Genomic DNA, 25,612 nt, shown 5'->3' with positions numbered 1-25,612 from the left:
TCCTTTTCTAAGTTAAGCCCTGGATGAGTTTTTTTTTTGAGGAAGGGGAAGTAGGAGGGCAAACTGTTCTGAAACTACCCAACTGGCATCTTGCCCAATATAGCAGCTCTCTTGTTGAGCCATGCTCAAAATCTCCCTGGTTTGGTATAAAAATTCTGCAGGTGTGAAGGTGAAAAGTTAAGAACATTTTATCTGACTTTGATTAGACTGTACTGTATGGCATCATTGTGTTACAGAGATAACAGGAAGCCTTATTCGCTGCTCAGTAAGAAGAAAGTTTGAAATGCAACAAGGGAGATTATTCATTATTTTCTCTATGCCTGCCTCCCACATGAAAATTATTACTTTCTCAAATTTCTTTATACCATTTTTCCTGAACAAATCTCACACTCCATTGTAAAGATCTTTATTTGTGCACGTTTTTTCTTCTAATGAGGTTATAAACTTCTTAAGAACAGGATGATGTATATATGAACTGCATACGTGCATGCATATGTGTATACACATACACTTAAAATATCCCAATGAATCTATGATCTCATTGATTCAGAAAGTTCCTCAAATATTGGCGCTCTCAACCCACTCATGTCTGCCTACTTTTTTATGAACTATTGTCCACATTCTCCCAAAGGTGTCTGTATCCCAAGGTAAATATCTCTGATGATCATACATCCCCTTGTTCTATGCCTCCCTGAATGTTTATTATCAGAGAGTAATTGAAAATGGCTTTTCTATTGCTATATCTTCCAAGGAATCACCTGAATAGTTTTGATATATGAATATTATTGGGGGAGGAGTATAAAAGAGAATTTAGTGGGTCATCAACTCAGTCTGTTTAGAGATGGTTTTATGCTTATCTTTTACAAATGGTACAAGAATGGTCAATGAACCCTGTTAGCTATTATACTCCATTACATTACCTTTTCCCTTGAAAGCTTGTAAGGTGGCATTTTGTTTTGTTTAATAAAATTTTTTTTATAATCAAAAGACACATTTATATCACATTCTCTATATCCCTCAGATAACTGCAAAATAAAGATATCAAATATAAATGATCACTTGTGAAAACCTGCCTATTCTCTACTAAAACCCTCATCAGGATTGTCCTTGATTAGAATACAGATGACTCTCATAAAGTGCATGGGTGCTCATGTTCTCATGAGCAAAATGTGCTCATCTGTATGTATGTGTTGTATATATTTTTACACATATTGTACATGCATCTATATAAAACTTTTAACATATACACACATATATAAACTATAGTTTTATATAAAACTTTAGGTTTATAAAATTTATATAAAACTTTAGATTTAGAGGATATATTTCATAAAAACCCTGTGAAATCAGTAGTGAAAATATTATTAAGCTCATTTTATACATAAGCAAACCAAGTCATAGAGAAATTAAATGTTGAAGTTAGGAATCAATAATTCTTAGTTTCCTAACTCATTTTCATATCCCCAATACTTACCATAGAGCCATGTGCATAGTAGGAAATTAATGTTTGCTGAATTTGCTGGTTGAAATGGAAAAAAGAAATATCCATTGACCATATGTGAAGCTGATAGAACCCTGGGATTTATTTTTGATTCTGTCTGAATTTTCTAGGCTGGCTAAATGGCCTTCATACAATATTCTTTTTCTATCAGCCAAATAATGCCAATTTGAATTCTGTATCAGAATCATTTTTGTTAGCTAGTAATTATTAGGATTCACTTTTGAGTCCTTTCTCATAGTAGTTGTATGATCTTAGATAAGCTGCTTAAGCCTCTAAGGTATCAGGTTATTTCACTGAGAAATGGGAAAATGGGAACTGAAATTAGTTCTGCCCTCTCCTCAATATGGAAAACCTGATCTCACAAGAGAAGACAAGGTCAATTGTGGATTCCCTTCTCACATTCGACCTTCCAGGGGTGAAAAAAAGAGAGACTTAATTAACTAGCTCTTTAGAGCTCAGTCAGCATTGTAACTCCAGAACAAATATCTTTAATCAAAGGCGTAATCTGTGGAAAGATTTTGAATGAGGGGGCATAACCATTCCTGGACACAGTTGGGCAGTTGGATTTTGTCTCTTGCCCATCCCTCTCAATTATCTTTTTCTTTCCCATAGGGATCCCCAATTCCTAATCTCTCATACTGACCACTAAAGCATCATAAAGCATCAAAATTCAGAACTGGAGCTCAGGAAAGATATTAGTGCTGAATATATGCCATAGACTACATCTGTAAGCCCAAACCCAAGTCTTGAAAACATATTAATTGCAATGAGGAACAAACACTATGAAGACAGAAAAGCATATTCTCCATAGTATTAGAAAAGCAGTTGACATAGTACCAAAAAACAAAAAAATTCAAATCTCAATTAAATTCATCAATAGAGTAATTATTGGTCCCTTCAGTGAATTACATTACAAATGACATTTTTTGAACAGTCATAGTTTTAGTTTAGAAATCCCTGTGGATGCTTTCAAAAACAATATTGGATTGGTTTTCCAACTTTGCTTGAATGTAAAAAGAAAGTCTACAGCTCTACTACTTTTGAGGAGCTACTTAGTGCAGTCCACTGATTCTAAGAAATCAAAATATAGAACATGTGCTCACAATGTCAGGAGGAAAAAAAATGGATCTCTAGCACATTGAATGAATGGTCAGTGATGAATTTGTAGGAAGACATGATTGGGCAATCCCCAGTGGATTGTGATTTGCATTTTGGAAGGGCTCAATGTGATCAATGCTCCATTTTAATATACTCTATTAGGACCATGATGGAGTATGGGGTGCTTAGTGAGAACATATTGACTGATGATCTAGTTGTATGTGGTAGCATATGTCACAGATCTTTACAAGATGGTGGTGAGCTCTACCTTCTGAAGATGGTTATCACGTAAAATCAACTCCTGCTAATAAAATAAGTTATCCCTTTAGAAATTTAGTTAGTGAGGGTTGGAGACTATTTGAAAAAGTAGACTGAGTCCTATAATTGGAATCACAGAATGTAAGAACTGACTCAGTGATAAACCAATTTAGCCTATTTTATCAAGGCACGTGTTTCCCACACTTACTAGCTTTATGTTCAGGAGCCCATTGCTTACTGTCTTTGTTCCTTGGTTTCCTCATTTGAACATTGGGGTAACAATCCTCAAACTACCTGTTTTGTAGTTGTGGAAAGTATTTTGGAACCAAAGTAGTCAATTAGTCTTGTAGAACAGTATTCTTACAAAACAGGTGCTTACTTGGTGGTCAGAGAAAGTGATACAAGGACACTTTGAATGTGTCTCTGAAGAACTTTGGAATTGATTCTGTGACATAGGAGACACTGACACAGGACTGCTCAACATGGCATTCCCACATCAAAGCAGGTGTTGTGTTCTATGAGTGAAGCAAAATTGCATTAGCTTGAAAGAAATGTGAGATATACAAGTTCATAGGGAGTATTTGCGCCTAATTTGTGGTAGAGTATTCCAAGCTCGTTGATCTGATAAGACACCTGATGCACTATATCTTGACTCCAACATAGTAATGTCTTTGAGAACAGACAACAACAATTAGTAGACCTTTATTAAGAACTTACTATGTGCCAGGCACTAAAAGAAAGGTAAAGGACAATCTTTACCTTCAAGGATCTTACAGTTTAATGGGGAGACAACATGCAAACAACTATGTACAAGCATATCATATACAGGATAAGCTGGGGATAATATCATTAAAGGGGATCAAGAAAAGCTTCTTGTAGAAAGAAGAATTTTAGCTGGAGCTTGAAGGAAGAAGAGGGAAATGAGAAAGGAGAATATCTACTAGGTGCCATATAAATGTGAATCATTATGATTTATTTTCAGTAACTTTTCAGAGATTTCATTCATATGAACAGTGTTTTCTTTTCTCACAGGTTGTGAAAACCTGTGGTTTTGCCTTCCTTGAAATTCACTCTGTTTTTTCTAATCCTTGCAATACCTTGCTTATAATTTCAGAAAAGGAATTGCTATAATGGAGCCCAGAATCCCAAGAAGGTGAAACATGAGCAGTTTTATGTGAGGGGCAGAGATCAAGCTTTCAGAGGAATTCAGGGTGGTGGTGGTTGTTTTAAATTAATTTCTATTAATTCCTTAAATATATTTTAGCATAATAAACCAGCAATTTAAGACTTTGTGGTCATAGTGTTTTTTCAGCTTCCCTCTTTATTTTTTAATGCTTCTTTAGGTATTTATGTAACAGTATAAGAAGGAAGGAAGGAAGGAAAGAAAGAAAAAAGAAAAGGAGGGAGGAAAGAAGGAAGGGAAGAGAGGGTAGTAGAGGAAGAGAGGGAAAGTAGAAGGAAAGAAGGAAGGAAGGAATTGAAAATAGGATTTATTAAATGCCCATTATCTGCCAGGCACTATGCTAAGCACTTTATAAACATTATCTAATTTTATTTTCACAACAATCTTTCAAGGGAGATGCTATTATTTTCATTTTAAGTTGAGGAAACTGAGGTAGATAGCAGTGAAGTGTTCAACCCTAGTGTTCTATCCATTCCCCCATGTAGCTTCCTCTATTTTTATGTATGTTCACTTCTATGTTATTTTAGAGGATAGAAGAGCCACATTTAGTTCCCTCACCTCCTACATTAGCCAGCCTAGTGATGTGTGTTATAAATACTTTGTGATAGTAAAGATGAAGGAATTAATGCCCTTTCTAAAAGAGCTGAAAATATAGCCAAGAGCAGCACTGGGAAAAATCTGACTCATCTTTTTTGGTTTGTTGACATATAATTGGGAAGTATTCCAAAAGCTGCTTCAGCAAAGAAAAGGAAGATGTGTCCATCAAGGATGTGTGTGTGAAGTAGCACACAGTCTTCGAGTAACTAACCTCCAAGAGATTAAATGGAAGTTGTTATTAAGTAGTCAGACTATAAGCTAAAATCATAAACACACTTTTTCCCACTCTGGCCCCTAAGGTGGTGGGCCTTGTCAGTATTGCAGATGAAAAAACCGAATTGAAGTAATTACCTCCCATATGCTTAAGTTTTTTAAGCTCTGGAAATACTTAATAAAAAACAAAATGCTAGATCTCTAAGGTTCAGGCAACATCTTCAACTGTCATACTTCTCTGTGGTCCACTATAATACCAACTCTGAAATGAAAGGACTGTGATAGTTCTTGGATACTTCATCCATTCATTCAACAATGCTTATAAAACCACAGGCATATAGAACTTGATTAGAATTGGAGAGAAAAAGCTTAGTTTCATGGGGAAGAGAAGTCCTACACTATTAGATTATGAGTTCTTAATCAGCTGAGGTTCACTTGGTCTTCCTGGACTCTAACCTCAACTCCACAAACAGTCCACAAGGTGAAAGTTTCTGCCATTCCTGCTGAGGCTCCAGTCACACAGCCAGTGTGAGGGATCCCCACTTGGTGATGCTGCGGAGCTGGCTGGGAAGTGTTTGCACTCTACATGGTTTAATACAGGCCTGGGGGTCTTTCTTTCTGTTTTGTCCCACATCTTCATGATTTTTCTTTTTATCAGTTTATGTTTGTTCTGAGGCTCAAATTTGTTCTTTTTTTGGGGGGGAAATCTTGAGAAATCTTGAAATTTGCCAACTTACTCCACCATCTTCCTGGAATCCTTCCTTAAAACTCTTAATCCCTTTTAACACTTAACCACTTAACCCCACTTAACCAATCTTAACCCATTCTTTATACTCTTGACCCCTTTTCATCCAAGAAATTTTTATGTGACGCCAGGTATATAAATCAAATATGTCCTGATAATAAATCATAAAGAAATTTGTTTTAAAACAATTCTTTGATATATATATATATATATATATATAATTTTACTATTTATTAAAGATGAAAGCAAATTTGCATTCTGATAAAGTAATGTGCTTGCTTATTTTTACATAAAGAATTAAATCTTGGCAAAATCTTTGATACCTTTTAGTTTTCCAGAATTTTCACCCTTTACCCTCCTCATTCAGCATATGGGGTTGTGACTCCATATGGGGTTGTGACTCAGTTTAAGAAGCTTTGGTATAAACAATAAGGGGTCAGCTATTGGCTTACTGGACCTGGAGTCAGAAAGACCCTAAATTCTCTAATCCACTGAAGTATGAAATGGCAAACCACTCCAGTATCTTTACCAAAAAAAATCCCATGGACAGTATAGTCAATGGGTCACAAAGAGTTGTACACAACCAAATGATTGAGCAACAACAACAGCAGCAACAAACAATAAGCATTAGGAAAGGCATTTTAAGTGAGCTTCAATGATGTGGATAGGATTTGAATAGAAAGAGAGGAAATAAGAGGACATTATAGTCTTGGACTGCTGTCATTATGAAGACAAACCTGATAATACAAATATTTGTATGCTGTTGTTAGAACTTCTGAGAATCAAACAGAAAGGAATTTGAGTTTATGTGGATCAGGCAGCATTTAAAACTGGTTGATTTGGTTAAAGTGAAATGTTTATACCATATTTCAAAATGCCTCTCACATGACTCCCTTGAATTCTTCCTGCTAGAAATTTCTTTCAGAGAACTTGGTTGAATATATCAAGTCTAAGAGATTCCAAATCTAAGAGAATTTGTTAGACATCATCTTCATTATTCAGACTGAGAGGGTTTGTGGTGGGGACATAGGAAATGAGAAAAAAAAAGAATACCCGAGTTATTAAAGTGATAGGAATTATAAGTAAGAGAATTCTCCAAGTAGGCTACCTTCTGGATCACTTTCATCACTGAGACACTAGCTTCCTTCTCCTTATTTCTCCCTCTTAAATCAATCAATAAACATTTGTTAATCACCTTCTATATTAGTACCTACTGGAGGTCCCTGGATACAATTATAAAAAATGAACATATAGCATAAAACCATCTCTAGTGAAGAAATTCCCCCCAGTACCAAACTGTATTTGGAGTTGTAGCTCTGTGGGATTGTTTTCCCCCTCTTATCCCCTGCCTTTTCCCCTTTTCTTTGGCCAATTAAATCTCTTGATGAAAATACATCTACCCTATTCAGTTCTAGGTCTTTGGATTTAGAAAGCCTAAACTCCAATCCCTATCTGACTGAGTTTCCTCATCTTTAAAGTGGAGGTGATAATGCCCACAGTCTTTAAAATTCTGGGCCTGGAGCCAGGAGGCCTCATCTTCCTGAATTCAAATATGGCTTCAGACACTTGCTCAGGGTCAAGTAACTAATAAGTGTCTGAACTCAGTTCCCTTCTCTGTAAAATGAGCTGGAGAAGAAAATAGCCAACTATTCCAGTGTCTTTGCCAAGAAAACCCCAATGGGTCATGAAGATTTGGACATGACTGAAACAGTTGAATGGAAAATAGCCACAGCACTGACATGGTTGTGAGGAGAGGGTTTGTGAAAACATTTAAAATGCAATATTATTACAATACTATGCCCCTGTGCCTAACAGTGCCCAAGTCATTTTGTCCCTTCCCCTGACGTTAGAGGCAACATTCCACATAGTATGGAATCTCTCACACGTAGTATTTAACATAGTTTTCCCTCTCCCTACTAGCTCCCGCCAAGCTTTAGCTATAACTTTGTTATTTATTTCAACACATGAAGTAGTAAAGTATACAGAGTCTTGCTCAACAAATATTTATATATTAAATTAACTTTTTCTATTTCTGCCTAGACTACTTAGTCTCCCACTGGTCTGGTAGGGCAAATATACCTCATACCTTCCACCTATTAAACTGTTGTGGTTCCCTATTGGCTACAGGAACAAATACAGAATGCTGTGTTTGACATTCAGAGCCCTTCATACCTAGTCCCCTCCTACTTTTCCAGTCTTCATACACATTACTCCTTCACGTGTACATTCAGTTTCCATCACCATCCTCTCTGCCTGAAACATTCTCCCTTCTCCAACCCAACTATTGATCTTCTTGGTTTTCTGCAATTCCCAACAAAAACCCCAACTTCTTCAGGAAGCCTTTCCCAATCTTTATTAATCTTAGTGTTTTCCTTCTTTTAATTACTTCCTGTTTATCCTATATGTAGCTTGCTTCATATATATTCATTTACATGTTGTCTTTCCCATTAGATTGTAAGCTCCTTGAGGACAAGAACTGTCTTTTGTCTCTTTTTGTATCCTCAGCACTTAGCGTAGTGCCTGGCACTATTAGTACTCAATAAATGTTACTGAATGAATGAATGAATGAAAGACTATTTAGGTGATGTCTAAAGAATACTTGAACTAATTGAGAATCTGGAGATCTGGACTTTAAATTCCAGTTCCAGAATTAATTTAACTCTGTAACTATGTTCAAGTCATTTCTTTGTTCTTCAGTTTCTGAAGTTCTGAGCTGGAGATAATATCTACTCCACAAATCAAGTTAAAAGTCCTACATATACAAATATAGGATAAAATATTCTTGTTTATACGTTTGCTGTTTGAGGTAGAATGGAGTCAATTATCACTCATAAAAGAGGTGAGAACAAGCTTTATTGTGGAAGGAAAGAGAGGGAGAGTTAACAGAGAGTGAGTGAATCTTATACTCATTGTCATTATATTCATATTAATTTACTATAGACACATGGGAATTTTTTTCATCTTATCAAATACACTTCAACAGTTTGGTTCAGTGATGTTTACTTAGTGCCTGCTGTATAAACAGGAGGCCCAGGCCAGCTACCTCATCGTAACTTATCTAGCTACAAGACTACATCATGCCCGAATGATGGGTGCCTTCCATCCCTTCCCTTCCCCTCCCCCATCCTTTGTCAGCATCTTTTCTGTATTGTCTCCCCCTCCCCCTTCCCCCAGTCCTAACGATTGTGAACTTCTCCAAGATAAGAATTGACTGGCCTTTCTTTGTTTTTTCAGAGATTTGCACAGTGTTTGGCACATGGTACATGCTTAATAAATGTTTATTGATTGACTAGGCACTGGGGGAAATACAAAATTTAGATAAGAAACAAACCCAGCCCTTATGTAGCTTATAGTCCAATGGGGGTGGGGGAAGACATGACACAAACCCAGGTAACTATAGTGCCTGAGATAAGTGCAAAAAGAGAGGTATCTATGATGGGGAGGGAGAGGTGGGTCATAAAGCACAATGTCAGTGATCTTTAAAATGGTGGTACAAGTGTAGAGAACAGGCAATCAGATCTTGGAGGGCTGAGGCCTAGAGAGATTATATAACTTCCCAACATGGTGGTATAGTAGAAACAGAATTGACTTGGAGTCCACAGGACTTGGCTTCAAATATTGCCTCTGACAACTTAGTACTTTCTTGATCATAAGCAAGTCGCTTCAGTTTCCTCAACTGTAAAATGAAGGGGATGGATTCAGCAGCCTCTGAGGTGTTTTTTGTTTATAGAGCTATCATTCTGTGATTCACGGCAGAGCTGGGATTTCAATTGTTTCTTTGACTACATGTTTTGCTCATTTCTTCATTGCCATGCAGAGCCATCGTGGCTCTTGGGGATTGGGAGATTATGAGCCACTGCTTTGGGAGCTTCACCTGAAAGCTCTGGATGCCCTTTCTGGCTTCACAGTAGATTGCAGGTATCAATATCCCAGAATAGCTGCCCTTGGTCTGAGAGAGGTCTTTTAAATTGAATGTTTTCACTGAAGTTCAGGAGTTTTCAACAAACAGACAAACCTACCTGGGTTAATGAATGACATATCTTTTCTTTGAAGTTGTAGGACAGTCACATCTTGACAGCAACATCGAGGACCAAGTCATTGTCACTAACCCACCTGACATATGCCAGGTTGTTGAGGTGACAACAGAAAGTGATGAACAGCCCGTCAGTATGAGCGAACTCTACCCGCTGCAGATTTCCCCCATCTCTTCCTATGCAGGTAAGCCTTTCTTGGGATGGAATGTTGGGAGAAAACTCCTTCTTGGGCTGAACCATCACTTGATGGTGACTCCCTAGAGCCATCAGCATCTCCAAGTGGTGAATTTCTCTTTGGTCCACATAGATAAATGATCTGAATTTTTTTTTGATTATTTTTCCTTTCAAACATAAGACTTGGGTACCACAACACTCCTGATAGAAACAACAGTCACATCAGCCCCCTATGGATGACTTGTAGGTAATAAGAATTTTCTGAGAGTAGCTAGGCAGAACAACCCTGTTTTTATTATTACTGCATTCAGTTTAAAAAAAACAACAGTGAATACTTACTAGGTGCCTACTCTGCGCTAGCAGGTATGGTTCTAAGAATACAGTGATAAAAATAAAGTAATTTCTGTCCTCAAGGAGCTTGTATTCTCCTGAATACAGTGGGCACAGATAAATAAATAAATACAAAAGCATCTACAAAGTAATAGAGAGAAAAAGAGAGAGAGAGAGAGAGAGAGAGAGAGAGAGAGAGAGAAATATGTCATTAAAAAGGTAGTAACTAAGCTGTTTAAGAGACAGGGGAGGAGGTACTACATAGTGTCAGAAATTCAGTAGGGTATTTGCATGATTAATTTTCAGCTCTACTTTTCTTCACGTCATTCCTTAAATGCCACTTTGTAATAATAGGAGATTAAGCCTTTTTCTAATTCTCTCAGGAATTGTCACATAATTATAGGAATTGGCCCATAGAATTATAGAGGAGGAAAGTTTTATTCAATTGTTTTCTCCATCCTCATGGAAAAGAATGGTGACTATGTTATTATAAAGGTATTCTGTCTGTTTTGCTTCCTTCTCCTGACTCACCCCCTACCTGCTTTTCACATGATTCAATGTGACATTTCCATTTGAGAACACGCCTATGAAGCCCATGTTATTCTTAGGCATAAATGATATAAATTTCACATCCCAAAGAAACAGCCCATGTTCCACTCATTTAAGAATGGGTTAAGAAGCCCTTACTTCAGAAGTAAGATTACCATGTGGACTAATGAGCAAGTCCTTAGTCAACTCCAGTGGAGCCTATCTCTAGTATGGTCTCTAACCTGAGCTTGTAAACTGCCCAGCAGAATGAATGAGAGGTGGGGAGATATAAAGGATTGTTAACAAATCATACAATGGAAAGAAAAATGGAAAACTATACCATTGTGCCTCTTACTATGGACTTTATGTTGGTGGGAGAGGAATGGATACCTGTTCACAGGATATTATTTCTGCTTTAAATGAGGTTTGGAGGCCATAACTAGCTTATTGTTGGTAGGGAGATAGATATATAGTAAGATAGATACATAGAAAAACATGCAGATAGAAATGGAAAGATGGATAGAAAAAATGATAAGTAAATAGAAAAAATATTAACTAGAATTGGAAAGATGGACAACGGATAGAAAAATGATAGATAGATAGATAGACGGACACACAAAGAGAATTATTTATAATAATAAATAGTTCTTAAGCATTTGCTTTGTGCTAGTTACTGTGCTTAGCCCCAGGGATACAAATACAAGCAAGACAATCCCTGCCTTCAAAGAACTTTTATTCTAATGAGGAATAACACATAAAGGAGGAGGTAGAAAAGAATAGGGGAGGAGATCTGGTGTGAAGATGACCAAAAAGTGAGGAGAACTGGTTTTGAGCAAGATAAAATGAGCCTGGGGACCTAGGGGCAGAGTTCAAAGACTCTGGGTTTTTTTTTGGGGGGTGGGGGAAGAAAATGGTGATCAGACCTTTGGGGGGAAAAATTCTTTTAACTGGGCCAATGATTGCATTGATATAAAGAGCTCCTAATGAGGAATTTCTTTCTCCCAATTCAGTAATCACATACTCTACAACTTAGTTTTAGAGAATTACTTGGGGAAATTGGAAGCTAAGTGAAATATGGTCAGGGTCATCCAGCTAGTATATGTTGAAAGTGGGGTTAGAGCTCTTGATCTTCCCAATTTTTAGTTGGGAACTCTTAGCTTTCAAGTGAGAAAGGACCTCCAGGAGCATCAAGAAGCTCATGGAAGCTATGGGAGCTGATGAGGTCACCAAATGAAATAATATAGAGAGGAAAGAGAAGAGGACCCAGGACAGAGTCTTTGGGAACCTCCATGGTTAGTGGGTATGACTTGGATAAAGTCTCTTAAGCTAAAGAGACATAGTTATTTGCTGATCTTTAAGGCAGTGTAGGCAAAGTAAAAGATTTTTAGCAACTTTGGAGCAAGAAGGTTCAGTTGAATGATGCGATCAAAAACCAGACTGCTAAGAGTCTGCAGAAGAAAGTAAGAGAAAGGGAAATGGAGGAACTTATTGTAGATGGACTTGTGAAGGACTTTAGGCACAAAAAGAAGGAAAGATATGGGATCCATGATTGAATCAAGTGAGGTGGGTTTTTTGTTTATTTTTTTGAGGATAGAGGAAACACAGGCCTGTTTGTAGGCAATAGGGAAACAGCTGGGAGACAGGGAACAGTTGAAGATTAGTGAGAAAATAGCTGGTAAGTGGGAAGAAGCAGGATAGAAAAAAACAATATGGGATGGAATCATTTGTGCATTTGTGCATGTACAGGGCTTTGCCTTAGCAAGATTAAAGCACCTCCTCTTAATGTGAATCAATGGTAAAGGAGGAAAAAGTGGCAAAAGGCATCTGAGGAGCAGGGGAGAAGGAAGAGGAAGCTCTCAGCTAATGGCCTCAGTTTTTTTTTTTCTCAGTGAAATATGAGAGTTATCCACTGAGAACGTGAGGGTGGGGAAGTTGGGAGAGGTTTGAGGAGTAATGAAAAGCTTGGGAAAAGTCACTATGATAAATGAGATAGTGAATTGATTAGAAACATGTGAAAAGATTGCTTTGACACAGTGAGAGTCCAGTTGAGATCATATAGCAAAAGTCTGCAGTTGAGGAAAAGAGAAAGGACAAGGTTTAAGATGAAATATGGCTTGTTAGCATAGCACAGTGGAAGAGTTTGATAGCTTAAGAATGGGAGTTGGGTTGAGAGGGATAGAAATACAGGAACAGTCAGTAGGGGATGGAAAACAGGATTCAAACAATGGCAATGATTCTGACAACCAGAATGATAGAGATTGGGTAGAAATGAAAAGACGAGAATCTGTCAATCACTGAACAATGAGTTCAAGTTAGTTATCATTGTTAAAGAGGATTTATCCTAGCATCAGACAGCTAGGTACCCACCCAGACCCTATGTGATCAGTGAAGCTGCTTGACTATTTTCTTTTTCTATTTTTAATTTCAGTGCTTGGTACATGGTAAGCACCTAATAAATGCTTTTTCATCCATTCCTTCAAGGATAATTATCTATTCTTAAGAAGTCTCCTTAACAATCGTGTTAAACTCCTACTATGGATGACAAATTGTGTTATGCACTTTGGGACATATGAAATATAGGAAAGATAAATAATCTCACCCCTCATGGAACATACTGTCATGTAAGAAGACAAGAAACATGCATCTTATGTTGAACTGGTGGAAACAAAGTTCTTAAAGGATTGAGTAACAAGGTCATTATTGATTGTGGGGATCAGGGAAGGCTTCATGGAATAGGTGGTATTTGAATTGAATCCTAAGAACTTTAGCTGGCATGGCACGTGGCAACAAGAAATAGTTCAGCCACAGGCACCAAAGTGAGCAAAGATGGAAGCCTGAGGAAGTAAAGGGTGTGTGTGGATCTGAATTCAGTTCAACAAACATTTATTTTAAACTCTGCAGAGAAATGATCTATTGCCTAATCGCTGATGTTGTGGTAAAGTAAGCACCACAAAAAAATATCCATCAGCTTTTATTTGCTGGGTGATATAATCAAACTGCTAGAAAATAGGAGGCATCTATGATGCAAAGGAGAAACCTCTTAAATGAAAGAGACATAGTTATTTGCTGACCTGTAAGGCAGTGTAGGCAGTTTTATATAAACCGTTTCAGTTATTTTCTTCTGGATAGGACTAAATAGTCTTTTTTTTTTGGAGGCAAAATGTCTCAAACTGATGCCTGTTAATCAGACATCATAGAAAAAGTGATGCAGGCAGTGAGAAGATAAGGCAGATAGGAGACCTTATAAACACTGTGACTTATTGTTTATATGTGTGTATATGTGTGTGTATATGTTACTATATAATATACATATACATACATATATATATGTTTGCTTGTTTTGGGGATTGAATCTATGATTTCATTGGCATAGGGAGTGCCTTTTAAGAAAATTTCTGCTACCAATGCAGAATAACATCTGATTTGAAACTTGTCTAAAAAGTTTGAAAAGTTCTAAAAAGTCTCCAAGTCTAAATTAGAGAGGTTTGGGGGAACCCTGAGAAGTTAAATGGGTACCCATATACCCAGAGGCAGGATTTAAACCCACGGCTTCTCATCTCCCAAGGTGTACTGTCTAATCATTGTACTATCAATTGTACTGTCTAATATTGTACTAAGCAAAAGTTTATTTAAAAAATTCTCCACATTCTGTCCTCCTAAGTGATAATGTCACTGAGAATATTTAATAATTTATTTGCTTGAAGCTAGAAGTCATTTAGAGAGAACAAGGCAGTGTTTTAAAATGAGACTAAAGTCAGGGCAGCTAGGTGGCACAGTGGTTAGAGCATCAACCAGCCTGAAGTCAGGAGGACCCTAGTTCAAATCTGGTCTCAGACACTTAACCCTTCCTAGCTGTGTGATCCTGGGCAAGTCACTTAACCTTAATTTCCTCAGAGGAAAGAAAAAAGAGGCTAAAGTCATCTGAAGAATATGATATAAAAAGGAAAAGTTCATCATAAGAATTCTTAATTTTTTAGAGCTTGGTTGTAAAATGGGATAGCTCTTTTTTCTCCTTTGTTTTTACCTGTTTTGATAGTATATATAAATCTTTGCACATATATTATCATTGTAGGATATTTAAGCTAGGAGGGACCTTTGAAATCAATTAGCCTGACACACCCTCACTTTATAGATGATATCCTAGAAAGATTAAATGATTTGTCTAAGGTGATACAAGTGGTATAATTCTATTTATTAGCTCTCTCAAATTATACTTTTAAAGTGCTCCCTATTTTTGCCACTGTGGAAATGATTGGAACAAAGTGATGGCAAGTGAAATAAACTCATTTTGAAGGAGAATTCCAAAGTTTAATTCAACTAATATTTATTAAACACAACATTGTGATAGTTGCCATTCCTGATGTCACGATTACATGTCATGATCCTACTTTTTGACAAGACATCATTGCAGAAAACTATTACCTAGTCAAGAGAATAGTGTGAGTTTTGAGGGAAAAAATTATCAGAGAAATCAGAGGAAGCTTTTTGGAGAAAGTGACATTTGAATTGAAATTTAAAGACAGGAGAGAAATATAACTGGTATAAGGAAAGGGAGAAAGAATATTCCAGGAATAAATATCAGCATGAATCAAAACATAGAGGCACAAAAGTACAAGGATATATAGCAAATATAGTGATAAATCTTCTTTTTCTTGGATGTGAACTATGTGCAGCAGAAGCTAGAAATGTTGACTAGTAGACAGCAGGAAACCACACATAACTTTTGAGCTGAGAAGTGATATGTTCTGAAAGGTATCTAGGAAAACTCCTCTGCATGAGTTCAAATCCTACCTCAGACACTTACTAGGTGTATGATCCTATGCAAGTTATTTAACCTGTTTACCTTAGTTTCCTTATTTGTGAAATGAGCTGGAGAAGGAAATAACAAACCACTAGAGTATCTTTACCAAGAAAACTCCAAATGGGTTCATGAAAAGCTGGACACAATTGAAAAACAAATCAACAACACTCATGAGGAAGGTAAGTCAAGAAGATTAGATTGGAAGTGGAGGAAGTAGGCAGAAAGACTTATTAGGACTCTCCTTTCAGTGATCTAAGTGAGCCCATTCTTTGTGATGGGAATAACTAGGAGATGACTTATAGGAGATATCATGGAGATCAATCTGTTAAGACTTGATTGTTAATTAGAGGTGAGAGGTGAGGGAGAGGTAAAAGGCCAGTCTAACAATGAGGTTTTGGTCTTGGGAGATTGAATAAATGACTAGTAAATGTTAGGGAAGGGAGCTCCTTTTTTTTTTCTCCCTTGGCAATAAAGATTGCCTTAGCATCTAGTTAGCACAGTGGGTAGCCAATAGTAGGCACCTGAAAAATGTTCATTGAATTGAATTGTGAAGTCAAAAGGAGGAGTAGGGGAAGATTATATCATTCAAGCTAAGGAAAGAGTTTAGGACTAAGAGGCAGAGATCTTGAGGCATCTGCATGGAGATGATAGTTGATGACATGGAAGTGAATGAGATTGCCAAAGAAGAGATTATACAGAGAGAAGTTGAGGGTTGAGGATGAAATCTTGCAGGGCTGGAAAGATGAAGAGCTAGCAAATGAAACATTAGCGTTGAAAGCAATAAGGCAAGAACCTGGAGAGTGGGGTGTTTCAGAAAACAGGGGAAGTGGTTAACTGTGTCAGTTGCTACAAAGACCTCAAGGAAAGTGAAGATGATGACAGTATGATGATTAAGATATCACTGAGAGAGTAACTTCAGTATAGTGAAGGATTATGGTTGTTCAGTTGTTTAGTTGTCTTTGACTCTTCATGATCCCAGTTAGGGTTTTCTTAACAAAGACATTTGAATGGTTAGCCATTTTTTTTTAATAATTATAACTTTTTATTGACAGAACCCATGCCTGGGTAATTTTTTTTTTTACAACATTATCCCTTGCACTCACTTCTGTTCTGACTTTTCCCCTCCCTACTTCCACCCCCTCCCCTAGACGGCAGGCAGTCCTATACATGTTAAATATGTCATAGTAAATCCTAGATACAATATATGTGTGCAGAACTGAACAGTTCTCTTGTTGCACAGGAAGAGTTGGATTCAGAAGGTAAAAATAACCTTGGAAGAAAAACAAAAATGCAAACAGTTTATATTCATTTTGCAGTGTTCTTTCTTTGAGTGTAGCTGCTTCTGTCCATCATTGATCAATTGAAACTGAGTTAGATCTTCTCTTTGTTGAAGAAATCCACTTCCATCAGCATACATCCTCGTACAGTATCATTGTTGAAGTATATAATGATCTCCTGGTTCTGCTCATTTCACTTAGCAGCAGTTTATGTAAGTCTCTCCAGCATCACTGTATTCATCCTGCTGGTCATTTCTTACAGAACAATAATAATCCATAACATTCATATACCACAACTTACCCAACCATTCTCCAATTGATGGAGCCATTTCTTTCTTCAGCTCATATTACAGTCGATAAGACTGAAGTAAACAGGGTTAGATGACTTGCTTAGGGTCACACAAGCTTCGGAAGCCAGATTTGAACTCATTTCTTCTCCAAGTTTGGTACTCTAATTACTGTGCTTTGAGATGCAGATAAGTGGATAATGAGAAAGTAAAGATGTAAATTCTCCAGCGAAACAAATTTTTTTTAAAAAAATATTTTATTGTTATTTTGTTTTTAGGTTACATATACAATTTACATTTACATTTACAAGTTCCTCCCAGTTTGTAAGCGGTTTCTTATAATAACCAAAGTAAAACAGCTAAATAAAAACATAGTACAATGACCTCAAGACATGCAACATTTGTTATTATGGGACATTCCCCCATCTCTCTAGAAAAATCTTTCCCACTCATAAAATGACTCATTTATTTTAAAATTTAAAAAATTGTAAGAAATATATATAGTTAAGCAAAACAAATTTCCTGAAAAGTACAAAAAAGATGTCTCATCCTGTACCCTAAACCTATTACCTCTCTCTTATGGATTACATTTCATCATTAGTTCTCTAGAATGATGGAGGATCATTGGATTAATCATAATTCTTACAGTTTTTAGAATTGTCTGTTTTTACAGTGCTGTTATTATTTAAATTGTTCTAGTTCTGCTCATTTCATTATTCATCAGTTTACAAAAGTTGTTCATTTTTTTATAATATTGATATTTTATTTGGATTTTTTTTCTGGTTCTACTTTCTTTACTCTGCCTCAGGTCATACAAGTCTTTTCATGTCTCTTTGATATAATACATTTCTTAATAGTCTTATGAATTCTATAACTTATTTAGCCAATTCTCAATTAATGAGCAGCCTCATAATTTTCACTTTTTTGACATCACAAAAAGAGATGCTATAAATATTTTTGTACCAATAAAATCTTTTTCTTCTTTCTTTGATCTCTTTTGGGCACAGGCTTAGCATGCTATAACTGAATCAAAGGGCATGCATTCACTGTTCAGTAACTTTTTGTACATGATTATAAATCACTTTCCAGAATGGCTGTATCCATTTACAAATCCACCAACAGTGTACCAACATGCCTGTTTTCTCATAGTCTCTCTAGCAAGTCTCATTTCCCCTTTTTTTCTGTCATCTTTACTATTCTGATGGGTGTGAGAGGGAATCTCGGAATTGCTGTAATTTGCAGTTCTCTACTTAGTGCTGGAGCAGTTTTGTGACTTTTAAAAAGTTTTAAGAGACGTAGTTTGTGGGTAATTTAATCATTTTATTATAAGACTGGCATGTTATTAATAATGGCACTCTCAAATGCCAAAAATCTCTTATGGTGGTGAGTTTACAGTTTATATGTCCTTGGAAGAGCAGGTATTCCTGAGGATGGCAGTCAACTCTGATTGGTTAGCAATTAATGAGAAAATGAATATTACAACGAGAGGTGGGTTATGTTATAATGAGAGCCCTTGAGGTACATGACATTGAGCACCCAAATCTTGGTCAAAGAAATTTATCAATTTCCTTATCACTTGTCTGACAAAAGGTAGAATTCACATTTTCCCAGATCTGTCTGAGTAAATACAATGATCAGGAGTCTACTCATTTGCCTAAACCTAGAATTTCTTTTATGTTTTTGTCTAGACCTTTGCCCAGGGTTTTCCATACCAGTTGACTTCTGGGTGAGGAAGTAGAAAAAGAGAAAAAACTTTGAACCTAGTTCAATAACTAGTCATTAAATGCAAGAGGTAAATAATTATTTCTCTCATTTTCATATAGTTATAGATAGTTTGAATTTTTTTCCTTGAGAACTGCCTTCATCTCCTTAGACATCCAAGAGGGATGATTGTTTCACATAAATTTGTTTATTAAAGAAACTTGTTACAAAGATTTTCTTAGATCTCTTCCCTTTTAATGTTATTTTTATTAAATTTGTTTTTGAAAAAAAATTCAATTTTATAATCAAAATTTCATTTAATCTTCGGTATTCTTTTCTCATTAGTGTTTGGTCATGAATTTTTGAACTATTTGGTATTTTTTTCCAAGTTTCTCTTTTTTGTTTTTTATGTGACCTTTTACACCTAGGTTAGATACATTTGGAGCTTATCTTGATATTAGGTGTTAATTGTTGTTCTAAATCCAATCTTCTGAATTCTTCTTCTGTCCAGATTTTCCAGCATTTGTGTCAAATAGCCTTTTATCATCTCAGTAGTTGAGTTCTTTGTGTTTATAAAATAGAATTGTTAGATACTGGATCCATTTGATTCTTTCTGTTCTGTATCAAATCTGCTCCTTTGATGAATCTCTTTATTTATTTATTTTGCTGAGGCAATTGGGTTAAAGTGACTTGCCCAGAGTCACACAGCTAGGAAATGTTAAGTATCTGAGTCCAGATTTGCACTCAGGTCCTCCTGACTTCAGGGCTGGTGCTCTATCCACTGTTCTACCTAGCTGCCCTGAATCTCTTTATTTTTAAAGTACCAGATTGTTTTAATGACTATTGCTTTATAGTATAATTTGAGCTCCTTTCTCCTTCCCTCCCCCCATTTCTTTTTATTATTTTCTTGAGAATACTTGACCTTTTTAATAGAAATTTCATTATTATTATTATTAATTCTATAATTCTATTGGTAGTTTGATAGGCTTTTTAAAAAGTCAATTAATTTAGGTAATATTTTCATTTAAAAAAATTATATTTGCACATGAGCAGTTAATATTTTCCCATTTATTAAAGTCCATCTTTATTTCTGTAAACAGTTGATTTTAATTCTCTCTATATATAGTTCTCATATTTGCTTGGAAGGTTGGCCCCCAAACATTTTGTACTTCCTGTAATAATTTTAAATGGAATTTCTTATTCTATCTCTTTACTGGATTATATTATTATTATTATTGTATAGATATTGTGATGATTTCTATGGATTTATTTTATATCTTATAAAGTAACTGAAGATATTTATTGCTTCAATTCATTTTTATTAGATCCTTTAAATATAACATCATGTCTTTTGCAAAAAAGTGATAATTTTGTTTTCTCTTGACCTGGTTATTCTTTTGATATCTCTTCCTTGCCTTATTCCTATAGCCAGCATTTCTGTATATAGTGTAGTATATGCAGTATAATGTTAAATAGAAGGGGTTACAACGAACACCCTTGTTTCATCCCTAAAATCATTGGAAAGGATTCTAGTATGTGTATTTTACAAATAATAGTAGATTTTTCCTTTACACATGTTACTATTTGTCATTTTAAGCAAATATATAATAATGAAATAAAGTAGTAGTAATGAAATTAGAACACAAACCCCCTAAAGGTAGGAATTGCTTCTTTTCTTCCTCCTCCTCCATCTTCCTCCTCTTCCTGCTCCTTCTTATCTTTTTGTCTTTACATTCCTAGAAACCAGTACAGTTGCCTGGCATGGTGTAGGCACTTAAAAAAATACTTACTGAATTAAATTGGGAAATTAAAAGGAGCAGATTTAGGGGAAAAGTTTAGATTAATTGAAGCTAGAAAGGAAGCGAAAGGTCCATTTATTCCTCTATTTTCTAACAATTTTTAACTGAAATGGTGGTGTATTTTGTAAAAAGACTTTTTTGCTTTAACTGAAAAAGATGTGGTCTTTGTTGATTTTTTAAAAATTATTATTATTAATATTGTTCATTGAGTTTGTAGTTTTCCTAATATTAAACCAACCCTGCATTTCTGTTATAACTCCAACCTGATTATAATGTATAATCTTTATGATGTGTTGTTTTAGGCTTTTTGCTTATATTTTATTTAAAATTTTTGCATATATATGTTCATTAGAGATATTGGTCTATAGTTTTCTTTCTCTCTTTTGATTATCCCTGAGTGATGTATCAAGACTTTATGTCATAGTGGGATTTGGTAGAATACTTTCTTTTTACAAGCAAAGTACTTATTTTTGCAACAATGAATTCTTTGAGTGTTTGATAAAACTCACTTGATGAGTCAGATGAATTCTGACTTTTTTTTTCCTTTGGAAGTTTCAATTAAAACTTGTTTAATTTCTATCTCTGGAACTGGGTTGTTAAATTCTCTTTTTTTTTGTTAGTTTGGGCATTTTATGTTTTTGTAAAAATTTATTTTATTTGTATTGGTTTTATTGGCATATAATTGGGGAAAGTATATGGATAGACCAGTTCTTCATTTGTTGTAATTCTCTTTTTAAAATTTTTTGATACTGCTAATTTGACTTTCATCTTTTTATTTGTAATAAAATCAGCTTATTTGGTTTAATGTCATCAGTTTTTCTTAAAATAACAATTTTAGTATTATTTAATAATTTAATTCAAAAAATTTTAGAGATGAGGAAGCTGAGGTAGACAAGATGGTTAGTGACTTGCTTGGGATTACAAAGTGTCTGAGGCTAGTTTTTTTTTTTTTCATTTCATGAAATTTCTTTTTTTTCCCCTGTTTTAATATTTTTATTTTCCCAAATTACATAAAATACAGTTTTTTACATTTGTTTTTAAAACTTTTGATGTGGCTGATGTAGCAAATGATGTGGTACCAGGTGATGTGTTTTAGGAGAAGCAACCAAAAGCTGGGCATGTGAAAAACTCACAATGTCCATTCTCTTTGGCAAAAGATAGGTTTATTTAGGAGAAGAGGTTACAGACAAAATGAAGAGATACAATAGACACCAGAAATGGTAAATATGAAATAGAGTTGGGAGAGTTTAGGAAGAGGTTTTAATTAATTATGGATTAATGATGGAAAGGGCAAGTTCCTTAGTGAACCCCATGAGGTTGAAGCATGCCCTTAGCTGGCAGGCTAAACTCTAAAAAGGATATAGCACCCTAAAAGAGTTAGTAAGGAGGAGAAGTGGGGTGAGAAGAAAGACACTATAAGGCATGGGATAGTAAGGAGAAACGCCACGTGGCTTGGGAGCATAAGTGGTGGCAGACTAACCCAAAGGAGTCATGGACCATAAGCAGATTTATAGGGAAAATTAACCCTCAGGGACTTGATGTAATTTGGATTTCAGACTGGATTACCTCCACAGAGGGTGAGACCCCAGAGCTAATGATTTCTTATCAGAGCCTTCTTCCTGCCTGCCATAGGGAATAATTTTATCAGTGTTCTAGTTTCTTTCTGCCAATCACACCCACCATGCAGAACCTCATCACTTTGAGTTCCAGATTCTCTCCCTTCCCTTTCAGACTTCCTCCTTGAGAAGGTATATGTGAAGTTATGCAAAACAATTCCATAAAAGTCATGTTGTGAAAGAAAACATAGATACTCCCCCCAAAAACCTGAGGCTAGATTTATAACTGACACCAGACCCCAGCACTCTTTATCTACTGCATCATTTACCTGCCTATTTATTATATATTTAAATGTTGTTCTTCAAAGCACATTTACTCCCTGAGCACTTTGGAAGAAGGAATAAAATGTTTTTTGAGAAGTCTCCCTATTCACTCACTTCTATTGCTTATACTAATGCTCTCCTCTTGATATACTATACTATAGCTCTCTCTCTTTCATCTAAGAACTGTTCACACTGATGTATTGCTTCAAGTTTTACCATTTCTATTATGATAACCCTGTGAGGTGAATAGCACAGAAATTATTCTAATTTCTTAGATGAAAAAATTGAGGCTGAGAGAGGTGGTTTTATTTGCCTAAGCTGGCAAGTATCAGAGTTGGGACTCAAACTCCAATCCTTCAAACTCTGTTTCCCTTTCCATTGTGTCACACTATCTCTTCCTTATTATTTCATTGATTGTGCAACATGATCCAAGTCAAAAAACTTCTTCACATTCTGTTTCATTTTCTGTGTGTAGATATATGTGTGTGTGTGTATGTGTGTATAAAATAGTTATCCCTATATCTACATAAGTACATGTACAAATGTGTTGTTAAATTCTAATGGAAAAGGAGGAGAAGATGATAATATTTGTGGAGGGCAAATGGAAATGGCACCAAGGAGGGAGGAGGGAGGAGGGAAGGGTGAAACTTGAAGATATTTGGAAGAAGGAAGAAACTTGTCTTTGAACAGGAGGCTGCATTGTGAAAATGGAAAGAGGATCTTGAAATTTGGTCAGAGGTGCCAGGACAGCAAGAAAGATTTGAGAACCAGAGAAGCAAAGGGCATTAAGTCACAAAATGAGACCTTTTAAATTCTCCTTTTTCCCCTGCTGCCGCCTTTACTCCTGCTGACTCAGTGCACAGGTCAGGCAAGTTACTTAATATTTTTCTTCCTCATTTATCTCCTTACAAAATAATTATACTAATCCATGCTCCCAGGAAGGGTTTTTTTTTGGTGAGTTTCAGTGTGAGGATATGATAGGAGAGAGAAAGACAGAGACAGAGACAGAGAGATAGATAGATGGATGGATGGATGAGTGGATGGATGGATGGATGAATGGATCAACAGAGAGATAGGTAGAGGATAGAGGTGGTAGATGGATAGAAAGAGAGAATGATGCATAGATAGATAATAGATAAAATTGGATGGATAGAGGATAGAAACAGAAATGGATAAATAGATATAGATAAATGATATATAGTAGAGATAGGTGATAATAAAAACAGATGATTAATAGGTTATAGATAAATTTTATATATATATATATATATATATATATATATATATATATCATTGTATTTGCTTTAATGTGGAAACCATTTCTACTAATAATTTCTTGTCACTCCAGCCTTATAGATGAATCAGGGTTAGCAGAGATGAATATATGGAGCAGAAAAATATTAGACATAGAATCATAAGATCTCAGAGTTAGAAAGGGACCTCAGTAGGCATCTTATCCAATCCATATATGAAAGGAATCCTTCTTATAACCTCACCAACAAGGGTTCATTCAGACTTTGCTTGAAGACCCCCAAGGGAGAAGAAACTATCACCTCTGAAGAAATCCCATCTCACTTTTTGATTGTTTTTATTTTTAGGTAATTTTAACTGAATCAAACCCAAATCAAACTTCTTTGCCACTTCCACTTGATTCATTATCTACTTAAGATCACTTGAGCTTCCATCTCCAAAATATTTGCCTCATTGAACTTGTTAAAATCCTCATTCTTCTTTCCCCTCATATGCTGTTGTTTAGTAACAATTTCCCCCATCATATTCTTGCAAATATAGCACAAAAATTTATCACATGCTCTTTGCTTTGGGGTTGTTTTTTGGGGGAGGGAGGCGGAAGTGTCTCAGGAGGTGATCAGTGTGTTCTTTTTCCCCCCTTTTTTTCAGTATATTTTTTCAAAAACTATTTTACCATCTGGTTGTAGGATATCAGGGCAGTTTTCTTTGATGGTTTCTTGAAAGATGTTATCTAGCAGGCTCTTTTATTTGATCATGGCTTTCAAGTAGCATTCTTAGATTATCTCTCCTGGATCTATTTTCCAGGTTGGTTGATTTTCCAATGAGGTATTTTACATGGTCTTCTATTTTTTCACTTTTTAAAATTTTGTTTGACTGATTCTTGATGTCTCATTGAGTCACTCACTTCCATTTGTCCAGTTCTAATTTTTATGAATTATTTTCTTCAGTTAGCTTTTTTACTTCCTTTTTCATTTGTTCAGTGGATTCCCCCTCGCCCCTCATTTAACCAATTCTATTTTAAGGGTTTTTTTCTTTAGTATCTGTGTGTGCACACGTATTTCCTCTCCCATTTTGCTAAATCTGTTTTTTAAGGAGTTGTTTACTTCATTCAGTTTTTATGCTTCTTTTCCAAGCTGTTGACTCCCCCCCGCCCATATTCAAACTTTCATAATTCCTCTGCTTAGCTCTCATTTCTTTCCCCCATTTTTCTTCTATTTCTCTTACTTGATTTTAAAAATGCTTTTTGAGCTCTTCCAAGAGAATTTTGAGCTTGAAAGCAGTTCATATTTTCCTTTGATGTAGGCATTTTGCCATTGCTGTAATCCTCTAGGTTTGTGTTGTGGTCATCCCTGTTTATAGTAGCTTCCAATGATCAGGGCTCTTTTTGCCCTTTTGCTCATTTTAAAAAGTTGAGCTTTATTCCTAGGGCACAAGGGAGAGTGTACCAAGCCTTTCTTGCAGGGTGACTAAGGACTCTCACTGACTTTTCATGCTGGGGCCAGTGGCTTTCCCACTGAATTGGGTTGGCTTGGCATGGTCTTGACTGTTATGCTGGGATGCAGGGGCTTACAATTTGCTTTCTGTTATTGGGTTAGAGGTCTCACAGCTGGCTTTCTAAGTCACTGGCCTTCTGCACCATGGCAGAGTGGCCAATGCTACTTTACCTTGGCTAAGAGCCTCCCGCTAGATTCCCTAGATCAGCCCTCCCTGGGCAAATGAGACAGACCTTTCCTGAAGTCCTTCCAAGAGAGCTTAAATTGGAAAATTGTTTCACTCCAAATGTTTATGTTCTGTCACTCCAAAATCCATTCAGAGGCTTTATTTAGCATTGATTCTGAAGAAAAGTGGGGACAGCTTAGGCAATGTCCTGACTTTTCTCTGCCAACTTGGCTCCCCCCTCCCCCTGCCTTCCCCATCATATGCTTGTTGTAAATTTAGGACTATACATTTATCTC

The 25,612-nt window shown here is 35.9% G+C and overlaps 1 protein-coding gene across 2 annotated transcripts in view; it reads left to right on the top strand.

Annotated features, from left to right (window-relative positions):
- IRF2 (interferon regulatory factor 2) overlaps positions 1-25,612 on the top strand; it is a 120,516-nt gene that overhangs the window by 89,630 nt on the left and 5,274 nt on the right. Inside the window, exon 7 of one of the 2 annotated variants that reach the window (XM_012552092.3) lies at positions 9,655-9,813. In XM_012552092.3, the coding sequence (XP_012407546.1) occupies positions 9,655-9,813 (159 nt within the window). Of the gene's footprint in view, positions 1-9,648; positions 9,814-25,612 lie in introns of both variants that reach the window. The other variant, XM_003773033.4, reaches the window with a different exon arrangement.

Source organism: Sarcophilus harrisii, chromosome 6, assembly GCF_902635505.1.
Source record: "Sarcophilus harrisii chromosome 6, mSarHar1.11, whole genome shotgun sequence".
Lineage (NCBI taxonomy): Eukaryota > Metazoa > Chordata > Mammalia > Dasyuromorphia > Dasyuridae > Sarcophilus > Sarcophilus harrisii.
This window is presented reverse-complemented; position numbering and strand designations above follow the sequence as displayed.